The 15,717-nt window shown below is 39.3% G+C and overlaps 1 protein-coding gene across 4 annotated transcripts in view; it reads left to right on the plus strand.

The window, feature by feature from the left end:
- The window catches only part of stat6 (signal transducer and activator of transcription 6, interleukin-4 induced), a 39,910-nt gene that overhangs the window by 20,400 nt on the left and 3,793 nt on the right, over positions 1–15,717 (plus strand). For 3 of the 4 annotated variants that reach the window (XM_060895112.1, XM_060895115.1, XM_060895113.1), the window contains 12 exons: positions 155–328; positions 6,486–6,573; positions 6,753–6,875; positions 8,309–8,401; positions 8,823–9,026; positions 10,321–10,415; positions 10,502–10,635; positions 10,825–11,004; positions 12,577–12,637; positions 13,115–13,171; positions 13,420–13,446; positions 15,527–15,628. In XM_060895112.1, the coding sequence (XP_060751095.1) occupies positions 155–328; positions 6,486–6,573; positions 6,753–6,875; positions 8,309–8,401; positions 8,823–9,026; positions 10,321–10,415; positions 10,502–10,635; positions 10,825–11,004; positions 12,577–12,637; positions 13,115–13,171; positions 13,420–13,446; positions 15,527–15,628 (1,338 nt within the window). The remainder of the gene's footprint in view (positions 1–154; positions 329–6,485; positions 6,574–6,752; positions 6,876–8,308; positions 8,402–8,822; positions 9,027–10,320; positions 10,416–10,501; positions 10,636–10,824; positions 11,005–12,576; positions 12,638–13,114; positions 13,172–13,419; positions 13,447–15,526; positions 15,629–15,717) is intronic. The other variant, XM_060895114.1, reaches the window with a different exon arrangement.

Genomic DNA, 15,717 nt, shown 5'->3' on the forward strand with positions numbered 1-15,717 from the left:
GCCAGATGCCATGAATGCATATGTAAATAAATAAAACACAAAGGTATTTAAGTGTTTAGTGCAGTTGCAGATGGAGTTTTGATTAAATGAACGTTTCAGTAAAATCAGTATACTTCCCAGTGAATTAAAATCATTTTATTTTATGCTTCCCCAGCTCCTTGGTGGTGGAGAAACAGCCCCCTCAAGTGATTAAGACCCAGTCCAAGTTCTCCAGCACTGTGCGCTATCTTCTGGGGGAGAAAGTGGCTCCTGGGAAGCCGGTGCTCCTGAAGGCACAGACCATCACCGAGTCACAAGCCAGAAACATTGGACAAGGCCTTATACCGACGTAGGCAAACCCTTCTCCTACACACAGTACACATATAGTCATGTTTTTGTTTGTTTTAAGTCGTAGTTTTATTTTTCGACTGTCACCTAGTAGGTCTAAGTTCCTATAATAAGATTAATAGGGAAGTTAATACTGTTTTACACTTTTGCCTTGAGGTATAATTAATGTAAAAGTGTAAAACGCCGTGCGTGGAGATTATTGTATGTTTGTTTTTCCGTCTATCAAGGCTGATGGTAATTCTCTTGCTCTGGACATTTACAGTAAGCTCCTAAATAAGTCTTTTTTAAACCAGAGCCTGTGGTCTGTAACAGCGAGTAAGCAAATATACTTTAGATTTAATATTTCAGCAAAACATGCTGTTTTTATTTTTTCAGTAAGTGAGGGAGCATTAAGGGTCGTATTAATCACTTCATTGCTACAGAGCCTAGCAATGTGAGCAGCTGGAGAATTTCTATACCACTGGGAGATTAGGAACACAAACATTCCAGCTTTGATTCATTATTCCGCGCTCCTGGTAAGCTGTTATTTTTGCCGCAAATAATGAAAGCAATACAGCTTGTGAGAGAACAAGTTATGGGAAGAAAACCAAACATTTAATGGATTTTTTCCACACTGTTGTGTTTACAAAGGTATTCTGTTTAATAGGAGGGACTCAGATCAGATCAACAGCTGGACACACACACACACACACACACCATAAACGTTTAGGTAGTGTAATATTTAAAAACATTTAGTGACATCAGTTACAAAAAGCTTCTTGTGCATCTGCAAGAATATAATATAATATAACTTGAAGCACAAGTGTGTGTGTGTTTGAGTGTGTTTGAGTGTGTGTGAGTGTGTGTGTGTGTCTGTTTTTTGTGGGGTTGTTGGCCTGATCGGAGTCGCGCCTGTTGGAACAGAGTAGATTTCTGAACTCTGCAATGCGGAAAACTGTGTGTGTGTGTGTGTGTGCGTGCGTGTGTGTGCATGTGTAGGTGTTTGTGTTGCTTTTTATCTTGGACATAATTGTATATTAGTATCAGTACTGGCTGGTGAGATACATATTAAACATTTAACATTAAACATTTTACTCAAAGGATTGCAGCAAAGTTGCTTCCATCTTCTGAAATCACACCAAGTTTCATAGCTGTGTGTGCCTGATGGACTACGTTTGGTAGTTTTAGATGTTTGGTCACCAGAAAGCAAGAGATCTGAAAGACAGTATGTGTTTGTAGGAATAAGAGCACTGTAGATGAGAATAAAGACAAGATGTAATTTATTAAAGTAACAGAACAAGCAGAGGGACCTTAAGGGCTTGAAAATCACTGGACACTGGAGTATTAGTCTTGTACATGATGAAGAGATTCAATGCGATAGATTTAATGAGCTCTCTTTGAACACAGCATTGAGGATGTTGGTCCTTTTTGTGTTGGTTGTAAGTGGTTCAGGTCGAAGGATCTGATATGACTGTGGTGATGGTGCTGTTGGTGCTGAGCGAAAATTCTGAGCAAGCCTGGAGTGGCGATTCAAGACCCGGAGGACTATAGAGCACGTTGATATGCACCCCATATTCCTGTAGTTTGGTCATTTCTTAATTCCCACCACAAAATAGCTAACAAATGAGGAATATGAAAGCTACCTGCTTCCTCCAAGATATGTAAAGGAAGCCACTTTTTGAAATGCTTCTCATGCTACATCATAGCTCTCTAAAGCTTGGCTGGTGTTGTGCTGATTGTCAGGGGAGATTGTAACGCCATCCTGCCAACCCAGACAGCATGTGGACTGCTGATCATATGCATGGCGTAGTGGGATGTGGTAGCTTAATGGACTAATGATCGGAAGGTCGTGAGCTTTTATCTCAGATCCACCAAGCTGCCACTGCTGGGCTCCTGAGCAAGGCCCTTAACCACCAACTGCTCAGTTGTAAGTCGTTCTGGAAAAAATGTATATTTTTTTTTCAAATGGAATTGTAGATTAAAATGAAATTCCAATGAAGAGATTTGAAGTTAAGAAGAGAACAGGCACATGCAGAAAAAGGTAATAAATAATATGACATGTTCCAATTGAGTACCAGGGAGTGCCTGGAGATATTAGCAGCGTAGCCAGTAATGAACTCAGGAGCTTCACTGGCTGGTCAGATAAGATGGAATGAGGTTGTTGTGTAACCTGGAATTGAATTAATGATCATGAGGAAATGTAAGAAATAAACATACTGCTTGCTCTGTAGAATTCTAATTATAGTTATAGTTTATCACAAATATTCTGTTTGTCTTTATAAATATCACAAATCTACCGCTTACAAGGTGTTTCTTTGGAAGTGTGGACTTTTTCAAAAAAAAAAAAAAAAAATTCCAGAAAAGAATTGAGAAATGTGATTTTATTCGGTGGCTTAGTGGTTAGCACGTTCGCCTCACACCTCCAGGGTTGGGGGTTCGATTCCCGCCTCCACCTTGTGTGTGTGTGGAGTTTGCATGTTCTCCCCGTGCCTCGGGGGTTTCCTCCGGGTACTCCGGTTTCCTCCCCCGGTCCAAAGACATGCATGGTAGGTTGATTGGCATCTCTGGAAAGTTGTCTGTGGCGTGTGATTGCGTGAGTGAATGAGAGCGTGTGTGCCCTGTGATGGGTTGGCACTCCGTCCAGGGTGTATCCTGTCTTGATGCCCGATGACGCCTGAGATAGGCACAGGCTCCCCGTGACCCGAGGTAGTTCAGATAAGCGGTAGAATATGAGTGAGAGTGTGATTTTATTCATTTTTGTTTATTCATTCATTTATTTATTTATTTTTCTTTCTTTCTTTCTTTCTTTTTTTTTTTTTTTTTTACAATTTCTTTACCACTTTCCTTATGATTTGTTTGCACTTCTGTTTTATTTATTGCTCTGGGTGATTCATGTCATTTAAAACTCACTAGTATTAAGTCTTCACCATCTGCAAGTAAGAAAAATTTCCCAGAGCAGACAACAAACAAATTCTTTGCATGAATTTAAATTTATTTTTATTTTTTTCCCCAACAACGTTTTCTAACCCTCTTAGATATCAGTTGTTCCTGAAATACAATTTTTTTTAGATATTTCACAGTAAAGGAGTGTTCGCAATGAAGAGGCACAAAACAAAAGAGGCTTTACAAAATCCAGTGTGATGCATGTGTGCAGTTTCCTATTTCCAGCTCATTCACCCCATACTGTATGCACACTCACCCACCCACCCGCACACACAAACGCACAAACACACACACAAATTCCAGTACTGCCTTAGTGCCCTCGACACACTCGTATGCACCCACTTTAAGAACTTGCAAACCCAAAGGGCTTCATCCTGCTTAGCTTAACATGAGTCGATCCAGTACACACATTATATGTGGCAATAACCAGGCACAGTTTTGTAACCACCCACAGCACAATGTAGTAATACCTCATTACGACACATCTGATACAACGCACGAGAGACAGATGCCCTCGCTAGCCTGCATGCACACGTGTTGGAGTTTAAACATTTACATGATTTCCAGTGTATTGCATTTGACCTTTCAACACTACACATCACAAAATACACACACACACAATATGCACTCACACTCATAAACATTGAAAGTCTGGAAACAGGAGTAAAACTTTTTTAAATGAAACACTATAGCTAGTGTTTTTTTTGGGGGGTTTTTTTTGCGTCTTCTACTAGACCAATCTTAACAAGTTTACATGCCCTTTTTGTCTTCGCCTTATTTTCTGATGCTGGCCACAAAAGCTGACACTGTGTACAAATTGTTACCACATAGGCCATATGGAGGAAGTGAGCTGCTGTGAATGTTCTCAGATTTAAGAGAAATGCAGATAGAGGTAATATTTCCGCAGCTGATTGCACCTGCAATATCTGTGAAACTAGAGACACATTTATCCTACAAAAAAAAAAATAATACAGTTTATTGCATTGACCCACAGATAAAGTGTTAGATTCTTAAAGTGGTAGATTTTTACAGAACTCCTCCTGTAGAAACAAACACCTAGATAAACATATCAGATCAGCAAAGCATTTTGTGAATATGACGCTTTCACGAGCTTTACGGGCCACGTCGCCTGCCGTGTGTTTTGAGACGGTCTACGTCTTATACAGTCGGTTTAGTTGAACCAACCGAAGAAAATTCAATTCAATTCAAGCAGCTTTACAAAAAACATAATACAAAAGATTTAATATTATGCAAAAATTCAAGATTAAGATTATATATTTAAACGTGATTGTATTAATCCCCAATAAACAAGCCTGAGGTGACTGAGGCGACTGTGGCAAAGAAAAACTCCCTTAGATGGAAAAGGAAGAAACCTTGAAAGGAACCAGACTCAAAAAGGAACCTCATTTGGATTGTAGCCTGTTAGAAGACTGGTTAGACACATGGCAGCTAAACCATTTGGAGCCTTGTATGTAAATAGCAGCATTTTGTAATGACAGTTTAACTAAAACAGATAAGCATGTGGCTTTCTTGCCCCAAAAGGATATTGGTTACCCTAAAGACTTTGCTACTGCCGCAGGCTTCACAACACCGTAAGACTGCATGTGTGCTGACGGCGCAGGAGCGCAAACAGCTTTTTAATCACTTTCCGTATCTCTAAAAGTTAACTCAGTAAATTCATTAATTTGACAATTTGGTGTACACCTGTTGAATTTTTTTCATTTTCTGTCTTAATCTCTTATTTCTGCCTCATTTCTCATTTTTTTCTCAGATGGTATCGATATAAAAATATCAATCTAAAAAGTAAAAAAAACTATCAAGTTTATAGGAAGAAAATTTGCCCAGTATTTTGTATATATATTCGTATTGTTTGTGTGTGTGTGTGTGTGTGTGTGTGTGTGTGTGTGTGTGTGTGTGTGTGTGCAAATGTTCTTCAGTTTGCTGTGTTCTTTTTCACTTGTTAAAACATTTCAGAAAACAAATCCTTGTATGTCAGTACAGAAGGTAACATATTAAATAATAGACCAGATTTTGGACCAATAATGAAAGCTGACTGTCAGGAAGTAGTCAGAGTCTCCATAAGACCTCTACAATATGCTTAGCAAAACATGGATGTGGGATGTGGAAGCCTAGTGGGTAAGGTGTTGGGCTACCAATCGGAAGGTTGTGAGTTCGATTCCTACGTCCAGAAAGCTGCCACTGCTGGGCCCATGAGCAAGTCCCTTAACTCTCAATTGCTCAGTTGTATAAAAAATGAGATAGAAGTCGCTCTTGATAAGGGTGTCCGGTAAATGTAGATCACATAGCAGCTAAACCATCTCTTTGTCAAAAGGGTTAATTGCGTTATTTTAGAAGGCAACGTTGCTTTACAGCATTTCTTTGCATGTGCCTATCAACTTTACTATTTTGCATTTTTGACTATGTAATCAAAATAGACTAAGAAGAGAATTACAAGACAAATAGAATTGAACTAAACAGAAATAACTAAAGTAGAAAAGGGAAATATAATTGGTTTGGAATATATACATGTATAGAACCACTTGGAGAACGCAGCGCCATCCTTGAACCGCTCAGGTCTTCATAGGTACACATGAAGACTTCGGCAGGAAGGAATTAATGTTAAGTCTGTAATGAAGAGAGTAAGTTGCTCAGGAGCTCTTGGTTACACAATATACAGCTTTGGAACGGACAATATTTATAATCACGCTCTCTGGTGTCACTAAAATGGAGGATGAGAATGAGTCTGGTTCCTCTGAAGGTTTCTTCTTCATATCATCTCAGGGAGTTTTTAATTTTTTTCTCAGTTTCTTTGTTGCCTCAGACTTACTCTTTAGGGATAAATACACATTTAATTCTAAACTCTGTCATTTTATTCTATATCTCTATATTTCTATATTTAGTTTGAGATATAGAATAGAATTAATAGGATTAATGAATTCTAAAATTAACCGAATTAATACGTGAACACATGCATACGTGTCTGATTTTAGTGCATTATACAATAAAGAGATTTAATTTCACATTCATGAAGGCAAATAAGTTAAATTAAGAGATCACAAGGCAAACATTATTAGGGAAAGGGGCGGGGCTTCTAGGGGATGCGTTCGTCAATCATTCCAGATTTATATCAATCGGCTTAATTTCCATGTTTATTTGGGGGTAGGGGAGCTTGTTTGTAATTATTGTGATTCATGAACAGGAGCTAATTTCCTTTCCCAATGATTTTTCGTTTCCAGCGAGAACGTAGGAGACCTGATTAACAGCACCGCCATCTTAGAACACAACACAACTAGCAAGAGCACATGTGCAACTTTCAGGAATATGGTTTGTACAACATGAGTTCCTTTTTTTTTTTACAGTAAACATTCATTTATAAACAAGCATGTAGTAAATATTAGCCATCTGCTCTCAGTATTGTATTAGATTTAGCAAGCAGAATGGATACTTATATGCTCAGAATTCTGAGGTAAATGTTGTAAGCAGTCGCCGTTTCTCTTTCACAGTCCATCAGGAAGATCAAGCGGGCAGACAGGAAGGGCTCGGAGTCAGTAACGGAGGAGAAGTTTGCTTTGCTTTTCACTACAGAGATAACCATCACAGGCTGCGACAGTCCTTACAGTGTCCAGGTAGGTTTTATTATGTTTTGTTGAGTTGTGTTCTTTGGCTTTTCAGTTACTCAGACTTTACCGTATGTATGCCTGTTAACACAATCTAAGAATAGAAGCCTTTATTTTTTCACATAAACATAAACAGAGCAATTCTATCTTCTTTGGAGGTTGGGGTCAGAACACAGGGTGATACAGACATGATACAGTGAACCTGGAGCAGAGAGTGTTAAGGGCCTTGCTCAATGGCCCAACAGCACCAATGCTTGGGCTTGAACCTTGTTGATCCTCCGCTCAACAACCCAGAACTTTAACCACTTGCACTCAGGACCAATACATGGACTACTGGCTCGTTACACTCCTCCTGCCTAAACTTACAAATCAGTATATCATAACTGCCTGTAATGTCTACTATTCTATCTAGATATTTTTGTCTATCTAGAATTAAAATGTAGAAATGTCCCACACATCTTAGCTTACATTTCTATCTCATTCTCATGGGAAGTTGTGGCCTAATGGTTAGAGAGACTGACTCCTAACCCTAAGGTTGTAGGTTCGAGTCTCGGGCCGGCAATGCCACGACTGAGGTGCCCTTGAGCAAGGCACCGAACCCCCCAACTGTTCCCCGGGCGCCGCAGCGTAAATGGCTGCCCACTGCTACAGGTGTGTGTGTGTTCACTGCTGTGTGTGCGCACTTTGGATGGGTTAAATGCAGAGAACAAATTCTGAGGATTCTAATTCACTGTATGTCACATCACTTTCACTTTCACTCATTTTATACAACTGAGTAATTAAGGGCCTTGTTCAGAGGCCCAGCAGTGGTACTGTGGCACACCTGGGACTCAAGCTCACAACCTTCTGATTGGTAGACCAGCACCTTAACCACTAGGCTACCACATGCCCGTGTCTTAAACGCAGACTTGTATACGTCTTATCCTTTAGTACCACCCAGGAACTCAGAATCGCAAAATGTATCACACATTGATGAGACGTACAAGTTCGTAGACGTACAAAGACGTACCGTGTGTTGAAAAGAGAAAAGATGAGATGGACGACCATGAACTTGTATGTTTGTTGCAGAGATAAGCTTGTGTGATTTCTTACTAAAAGTTTTGATGTTAAGAAAATCGATATATAAATTTGAATAGTTTTTGTTAGTTCTTTTTTTTTTTTTCTAGAAATGTCCTATTCTGCTTTCTGGGTTGTTCGTGTTAATCAGAGACTAGATAATATGATAAAAGGTTAATAGCTGAGATATTGGCTGCTCAAGGCAGGATTTGAGTTTAACACCATTGGTCTACATGAATCGGTCAAGATTTCGAAAAATGACATCATTTTCTCAAATTCTATTTATTTCCTTTATTTGTTCTTTATTTATTTAGAAACAGATTTTACAGAACTGTGTCCCGGGCCTGTTGTTGAGCGTCTGATTGGTGTTTCTTTTCCTCTTGTAGGTGATCTCGCTTCCTGTTGTTGTAATCGTACACGGCAGTCAGGAGAACAATGCTATGGCCACCATCATTTGGGACTGTGCGTTCTCTGAACCTGTGAGTAACACAGACTAGGATTTTTCTTTCATTTTTAAGGAAGGAGAAAACACACGTGTACGCTACAATACGGAAATAATCGACGACTCGTCGGCGTAACGCGGCCCCGCCGTCGAACGCCGTCACTGAAGTTGAAACATTTATCATAACAGTGTGTCACAAATTGTACACGTATGCCGTAGAAACTTGCCAATGCTGATTAGTTCTATTTTTTTTTAAAAATATGACAAATTATGCTTTTATCCATTTATAGTTACAGTTTAATCAACAAAACAAGTTCCTCTTATTACAATCATTATAACAGCTGTAAGAAGTCACTCGCTCTTTTTTTCCTCACTCGAAGTAGTTGTGAGTCCTGAATAATTAAACAGTGCTGAAGATGTGAGATTAAAACAGTGTTTTTCTGTCATCGTCTCCACAGAACAGGATCCCGTTCGTGGTGCCTGATCGAGTGTCCTGGAGTCAGATGTCTGAGGCTCTGAGCTGTAAGTTCATGTCTGAGGTTCAGACCACACACGCATTAGACAGAGTCAACTTGCACTGCCTCGCTCAAAAGATCTTCGACAAGCCCGATAATTCAGAGGACTTCAGCACTGCACCGGTTTCCTGGGCTCAGTTCAACAAGGTATTATTTTTATTATTTATAAAGCGACCGTGTGCAAAAGTCTATGAATGTTTTTTTTTCATTTAATCTGTTGGTAAATAGTCATTCAGAATTTTAGTCAATCGATGTATTTTTTTTCTTGGTCTTTTTGGTTTAATCGCTTATATTTAATTATAATCATAATACGTATCCTTCTAGTAAAACTTTAACTGTAGACATTTACAGCATTTATACATGATGCCCCTAACCAGAGTGACTTACATTTTTACTATATGTAAATAAATGTATATACTCACTTTTTCTATACAACTGAGAAATTGAGGGTTAAAGGTGGGGTCTCCGTTGTTTGAAAGCCAATGTTGACATTTGAAATCACCAAAACAAACACGCCCCTAACCCAAATGGGTCCCACCCCTGTTTTGATAGCTCCGCCCCACACATACACCAGACAAGTATAACCCAAGTATAACCCAGACAAGTATTATGGTGGAACCTGTTGGGGCAGCTGACCGTGGGTATATTTTTATCAATAAATGAACTCAATGAGTAATACTATAGTAATACAAATGTGTTTTTGTAGTACTGTGTGTTGTACCGTGAAAGGTTTAGCTCCGTTTCACATGGAAGACGTTCAGTTCTCTCCGGTGCTGGAAAGCTGATCCTATATTAACACGGGTTCTACTTCTTGCCTTATCGTAAGCTTTCTTCACTTTCTTTCTTTGTTTTTATCCTCCATGTCAATGTTAAAACCGCTTTCTGCTAATGTCACACATGCGCACTGAACACTCTCTCCGCCCATATTGACAAGACACGCCCCTTTCTGCTCATTGACTACATGTTAGTTTTGTTTTGTTTGCGGCCTAACGCAGTTTTCTGAAGCATTTCTCAAACAACGGAGACCCCACCTTTAAGGGCCTTGCTCAGGGGCCCAGCGGTGGTAGCTTGGAGGACCTGGGATTTGAACTCATTCATCTGAACTCATTTGAACACCCATTCAATTAGTAGACCAACTCCTTAATCACTAAGCTACCACAACCCCACATTTTCTGTAATGACTTGGACTCGTCTCAGACTTATCAGCCATTGTAACTGGCCTTGATTTTGGACTGTGGTCTTGGTAAATATGGTCTTGCTCTCAACTGAAATGTGAAAATACTGTTTATGTTTTCTTTACTTTTGCATGCCTAAGGCTCAACACAGACCTATTATTGACACAATGCGTGAATAAAGCCTAGATAAAGTAAAAGCTTGACCTATCTGTCATTTGGCTTCGTCACAAAGCCAAAGATTTAATATTTCACGATTTCTGATACAGGAAGTTCTGCCTGGGCGAAACTTCACCTTCTGGCAGTGGTTTGAGGGCGTGATTGATCTGACCAAAAAATGCCTAAAGGCCTACTGGAGTGATGGGTATGAGAAGCCTCAGTGTTCTCAGATTGAGCAGTAAACGTAACAAAACATCATTTTTCAATAATCCTTGCTGTTGTCCACTGCAGACTCATCCTGGGCTTTATTGGGAAGCAACACCTTCATGTCATTTTGCAGAACCAACCCAGCGGCACGTTTCTGCTGCGCTTCAGTGACTCTGAAATCGGAGGCATCACCATCGCCTATGTTGGCCTCAGTGATTGTATGTATGCTAAAAGGATAGACAGATTCATATTTGCTTGAGGAAATATTTCAGTGTAACATTTTTGTTAAATGGCCTTAATTTTGGCCCCCTTTTGTTTAGAGACTGATTTATCCATTTGTGTTGTCATCCCTCTCTCTCTCTCTCTCTCTCTCTCTCTCTCTCGTTCAAACACACACACTTGTGTAGCTCCAGCTGGATGCAGGAAAATCCAGAACATCCAACCATTCACCAAAAAAGACCTGGACTCCGTCGGCCTTGGCGATCGTATTCGGGACATCAGTCTGATCTCACAAGTATATTCACACGGACCGGGACAATCTCAACGACTAACACCAAAAAATGAAGCATTTAAGAAATATTACACCGGCAAGTACACATAATATGCATAATATGATACCCATCACTTCTTTATGTTAGAGATAGAGATAGCTACAGAGATAGGTTCAACTTGTTAACTGTTGGGTGATCATAGAATCTTCCTGAAACACATGACAATTGTGATTGGCTGATGATCTGATATCCATTCGAGGTACATTTAAGGTAGCTTGACGTTTAACATGATGCCATCAAGTCTGTCAGTATAATATGAACAGCTCAGCTTCAGTCATGCCTCCTCCTGATGAGTGCAGAAACCACGTCTCATACACCGTGACTGAAACCCAATGGCCATAACTCCTTTTTGAAGATTTTATTGGATCACATGTAGAAGCATGGAAGGAGGAGAGACAGTGAGTGAGAAAGAAATCCATTTAATAACCTGCAGCCGCACCGGTTTCCATCCATACTGTTGCTAGGAACTAGTCAAATGAGGAACTGTTCTTGCACATGACGGTGCAGTTTCATAGCACTTCACTATTTTGTTTCGGCATTTAGTTAGCACATGAAAAATGTATTTGTGTGCATTTTGTCTCAGCTGCTTATCTTATGAAAGCATCGTCAGTTTTTCACAGGATGCAAATCTGAGGTGCGTCTAACCCTGTTCCTGCTTTCACATCCCTGACAGCCTGTCTCTAACTCAGGCAGAGTTTATCCACTACGCTAATCTGTTTTGTTTCTTTTGTCTTCCTGTAATACGGAACAGCTGCTCATGGGATTCCTACAAGTTTTATTTTGTAATGTTTGTGAACAGATTGTGGGAGTGTCCCATGCTGCCTCTAGAGATCCAGCTTTGTTACTTTTAGCGTCGTTAGTTGAGTGAGAGTTTCAGCATGTCTCCAGCTGGAGACGATCCTCCGTCTTCTGTTGTCAAATCATTGGCGTTTTTATTGTTTAGTTTGCTCTACATGCTTTTTTCAGTCCTCCTCATCCAACGCTCTAACACGTGCCTGTATCATTGTGCTGTTTAGTTTTAGATGATAATGGTTTAAATCGTCTCATTTATTACCGAGCAAGTGATTCGTCCGGGTGATTCGGTCAGAACCCCTGAGTTAAACGTTTTCATATTCGTAGGTTGATGGATTGTTTACTCCATGAAACTATGTTGTTGAAAATGTTGTAGAAGGATTAAAATAAAGTATTTGAGATAATCCTAAATAACAGCATTCAGATTATCACATGGTTTCTAAAAGGATTCCGTAAACGCTGTCCGGATGCGTTCGCATTGAAAGAGGGAGGAAAAAGTAAAGAAGTGAGAAGAGGACAATAAAATTAAATAAATAAATAAATAGTGAAAGGTCAAAGAAGATAGAACAAAGGTAATAAAAAAACTTCGAAAGATACATTGAGATGTAAATAGTAAAGCTGAGCTGCTGATTTGTCTGCTGTGAAGCCCAATATATCAATATCATCACTAAATGGGTTTTAGAAATCAAAAACCACAACAAATAAAAAGGTTTTCACCGGAAAAGTTTCTAACCTTCAACTTTTTCTGTACGCGTTTGCATCAGTGTTGTTCTAGACCAAGTGATCCATAATCAAAGCTCCTTTCTTTTCCCACAGTTCCATCTGCACCTCACCCGGACGGATACCTGCCGTTCAAGCTCACCACAGTGGTGGATGAGTAAGTAACACAACATCAGTAGCCTCTTTATTGTCTCTATAGCCTCTGCTGTAAAACAAAACTGGAGTTACTAGTCGACTTTCAAATGACTTGACATATTTCAAGCGCAATACACAGTGAAGCATTGTTTAGATTTTACATTCAAACAACAACAGAAATCAGACAAAACCTTTCTTTCCTGTAGGCAAATCGCTTTCATTTAAAAAAGCACAATCTCTCTCTAGATTCCTGGATGGTATGAAAACATGATGATTTTGTAGCACTTCAGGGCTCCTAAACCAAATAAATAAATAAAAATAGCATTCACAAATAGTTTCATGGATTTATTTTGATTTGAAATGAAGATGCGCTTAGGCGGGGATCGAAAGATATGAAATGAGTGAAAGAATTTGTTGTATTTATGCTGGACTTTATCCAGCATGTTGTATTATGTTGTATTTATGCTTGGATTTATGTGTGTGCGTGTTTGGTGTCCAGGGAACCCGGAACTGTCACGATACCTCAGGCTGAACCAATGCAGGACCAATTCTGCATGTAAATATTTAAACACACACTTTTACTCACACACTCGGTCGGCCCTAAGAGACCTGGCCTGATGAACGTTCCTCAAACTGCAAGATGTTTATCAGTGTTAGTGTTTAAAGACAAAATACTTACTATCTTAATCACACTGCTATGCTAGAATGAGTCACACAAGTGAAACTCAATGGCAGATAAACACAATGACATTTTTTTTTAATCTGTTGGTGATCATGTTTTAATCAATGCTCCTGCTTCTTTAGGACACCGGAAATGTTTATTATGCAAAAGTGAGTATGAGTCTTCATACAACTGTTCATACTGTTATACCTTCATAATGCTGCTACTGAGAGCTAAACATGATGACACACAGTGGTTTAGTGGTTAGCACGTTCGCCTCACACCTCCAGGGTCGGGGTTCGATTCTCGCCTCTGCTTTGTGTGTGAAGTTTGCATGTTCTCCCCATGCCTTGGGGGTTTCCTCCGGGTACTCCGGTTTCCTCCCCCGGTCCAAAGACATGCATGGTAGGTTGATTGGCATCTCGGAAAATTGTCCCTAGGGGTGTGATTGCGTGAGTGAATGAGTGTGTGTGTGTTTGTGCCCTGCGATGAGTTGGCACTCCGTCCAGGGTGTATCCTGCCTTGATGCCCGATGACGTCTGAGATAGGCACAGGCTCCCCGTAACCCAAGGTAGTTCGGATAAGCGGTAGAAAATGAATGAATGAATGAATGACAAGCATGTGCTCATCATCATCTCTATGATATACAGTGATATTCATCAATATAGTGGCGATATTATATTATTACCAAGGCAAAGTATTATTTTTATTTAGTTTTAGCTGTTTTAGGATCTTATTGTATAAAGTGAAAAAAATATATAATGATAAAATCAATTTAATTTCAGTTCATTTTTATTTGTGTAGCGCTTTGAACAATGGACATTGTCTCAAAGCAGCTTTACAGAATAGAATTATTGAATAAAAAAAAAAAAATTAAAATGTGTATTATTTAATTAGTTTGTGTAAGATCATAGACATACACACTGACATGATACACGATTTAACCTGTGATTTTAGGTTAGGACGTAATAGTGACATGTAATCCACCTCTATATGCCATGGAAAGGAATAGTTTGGAGAAGAAAAACAAAAATCCTTTTTCTCAGGAGTTGTCAATTAGCCAAAAGTAATTGAACTGAATTTTCCATTTTGTGTTTTATTTGTCAGGTTTGTAATGAAGTTATAAAGCTGTTGTAGTAAAGTAAAATACAGCTAGACTCAGGAGTCTTAAAAAAGAATGGTGATCAGTACGGGGTAGTTGGGGTAGTTGGGGTAGTAGCGTGACTGAGGCGGGAATACAGCGTATCGTACCACATACGCTGCTACGGTTGCCTGCAGCGTGAAATTTAAAAATACTTCTACAAATCCGTCGTATCGCTATCGAACGTCGTAAGATTGACAATTCGTGAGACAAACTATCGTAACTCGGGGAGTATCTGTACTTTCAGTAACATCATCAGTGTTCACACTTTACCATGTAGAAAAAAAAACATGTTCATGTTAAAACAAGCAGATAACCTTTGGCAACGTTTAACCGGCCAAAGTCTACGCCTAAAGTGGAAGTTTAGCAGAAAGATGGAAGTTATACAGTTAATATTTCAGTTCCCTATAGTTCGACGTTTAACATGCTGCTTTGCAAAACGTTTACAAATGAGAATTTGTCATTTCGAGTAAGATTTCAGGTGACATGCTTCTTTAATGTCCTTCTATATTCTAGATTATGGTTGAGGTGAAGTTGCGACTTGTAATGCTTAGTGTGTGACCAGGTAAAAGCCAGCAAACTCACATCCTCATCTCATACTTCAGGTTGTCTTCTCTACTACCGGTTCCTTCCCTGTTTACAAAATGACGTCAACTCATTTACAATGACCAACAGTTTAAAGTTCCCCTTCTCTACTTTTATAAGTGTTTATTAAATATAAAGAGCGGTATCGGCTTTAGATCAGTTGTAACGTAATACAGACACGGTACTTGGGGAAATATTTAACACTGACTATACTGATTGCTTTTTTTTGTTTTGTTTTGAGACTGATATTAACAGAAGGCTCATTTTTTTTAAAGATGTCCGTGTTTTTTTTCCCCCTACTTCAAGTCAAACTATGAAATTACATCGCAGGTTGTCTCTTGTAATGAAGACAGCATTAGCCTTCAGGGCAAATATTATAAGTGATTGACTACATTTAGGGTAAAAGAGAAAATTGTGTTATGTTGTTGTTGTTTTTTTTACACCAAACAATATCTTTAAAACTTTGTATAACGATCCAACCTTCTAGCTGTAATGTTTAAACCTGGTGACACTTTTTTGTGCAGTCCCGTCTCTCTCCCAACGACTACGTTTGCTTCTCCGTATCCGGATACCCCCATGTCCAGCCAAGGAGAAATGTACCCTACTCTCCTCTACAGCAATAACATGTAAGTCATCACGCACTGCACGTATTCACACACACTTCCATCCCAAACCATAAGCTTGCTTTTTCTTTTCACTTTGCAAGTTATCTTAA

Source organism: Tachysurus vachellii, chromosome 19 (assembly GCF_030014155.1).
Source record: "Tachysurus vachellii isolate PV-2020 chromosome 19, HZAU_Pvac_v1, whole genome shotgun sequence".
Lineage (NCBI taxonomy): Eukaryota > Metazoa > Chordata > Actinopteri > Siluriformes > Bagridae > Tachysurus > Tachysurus vachellii.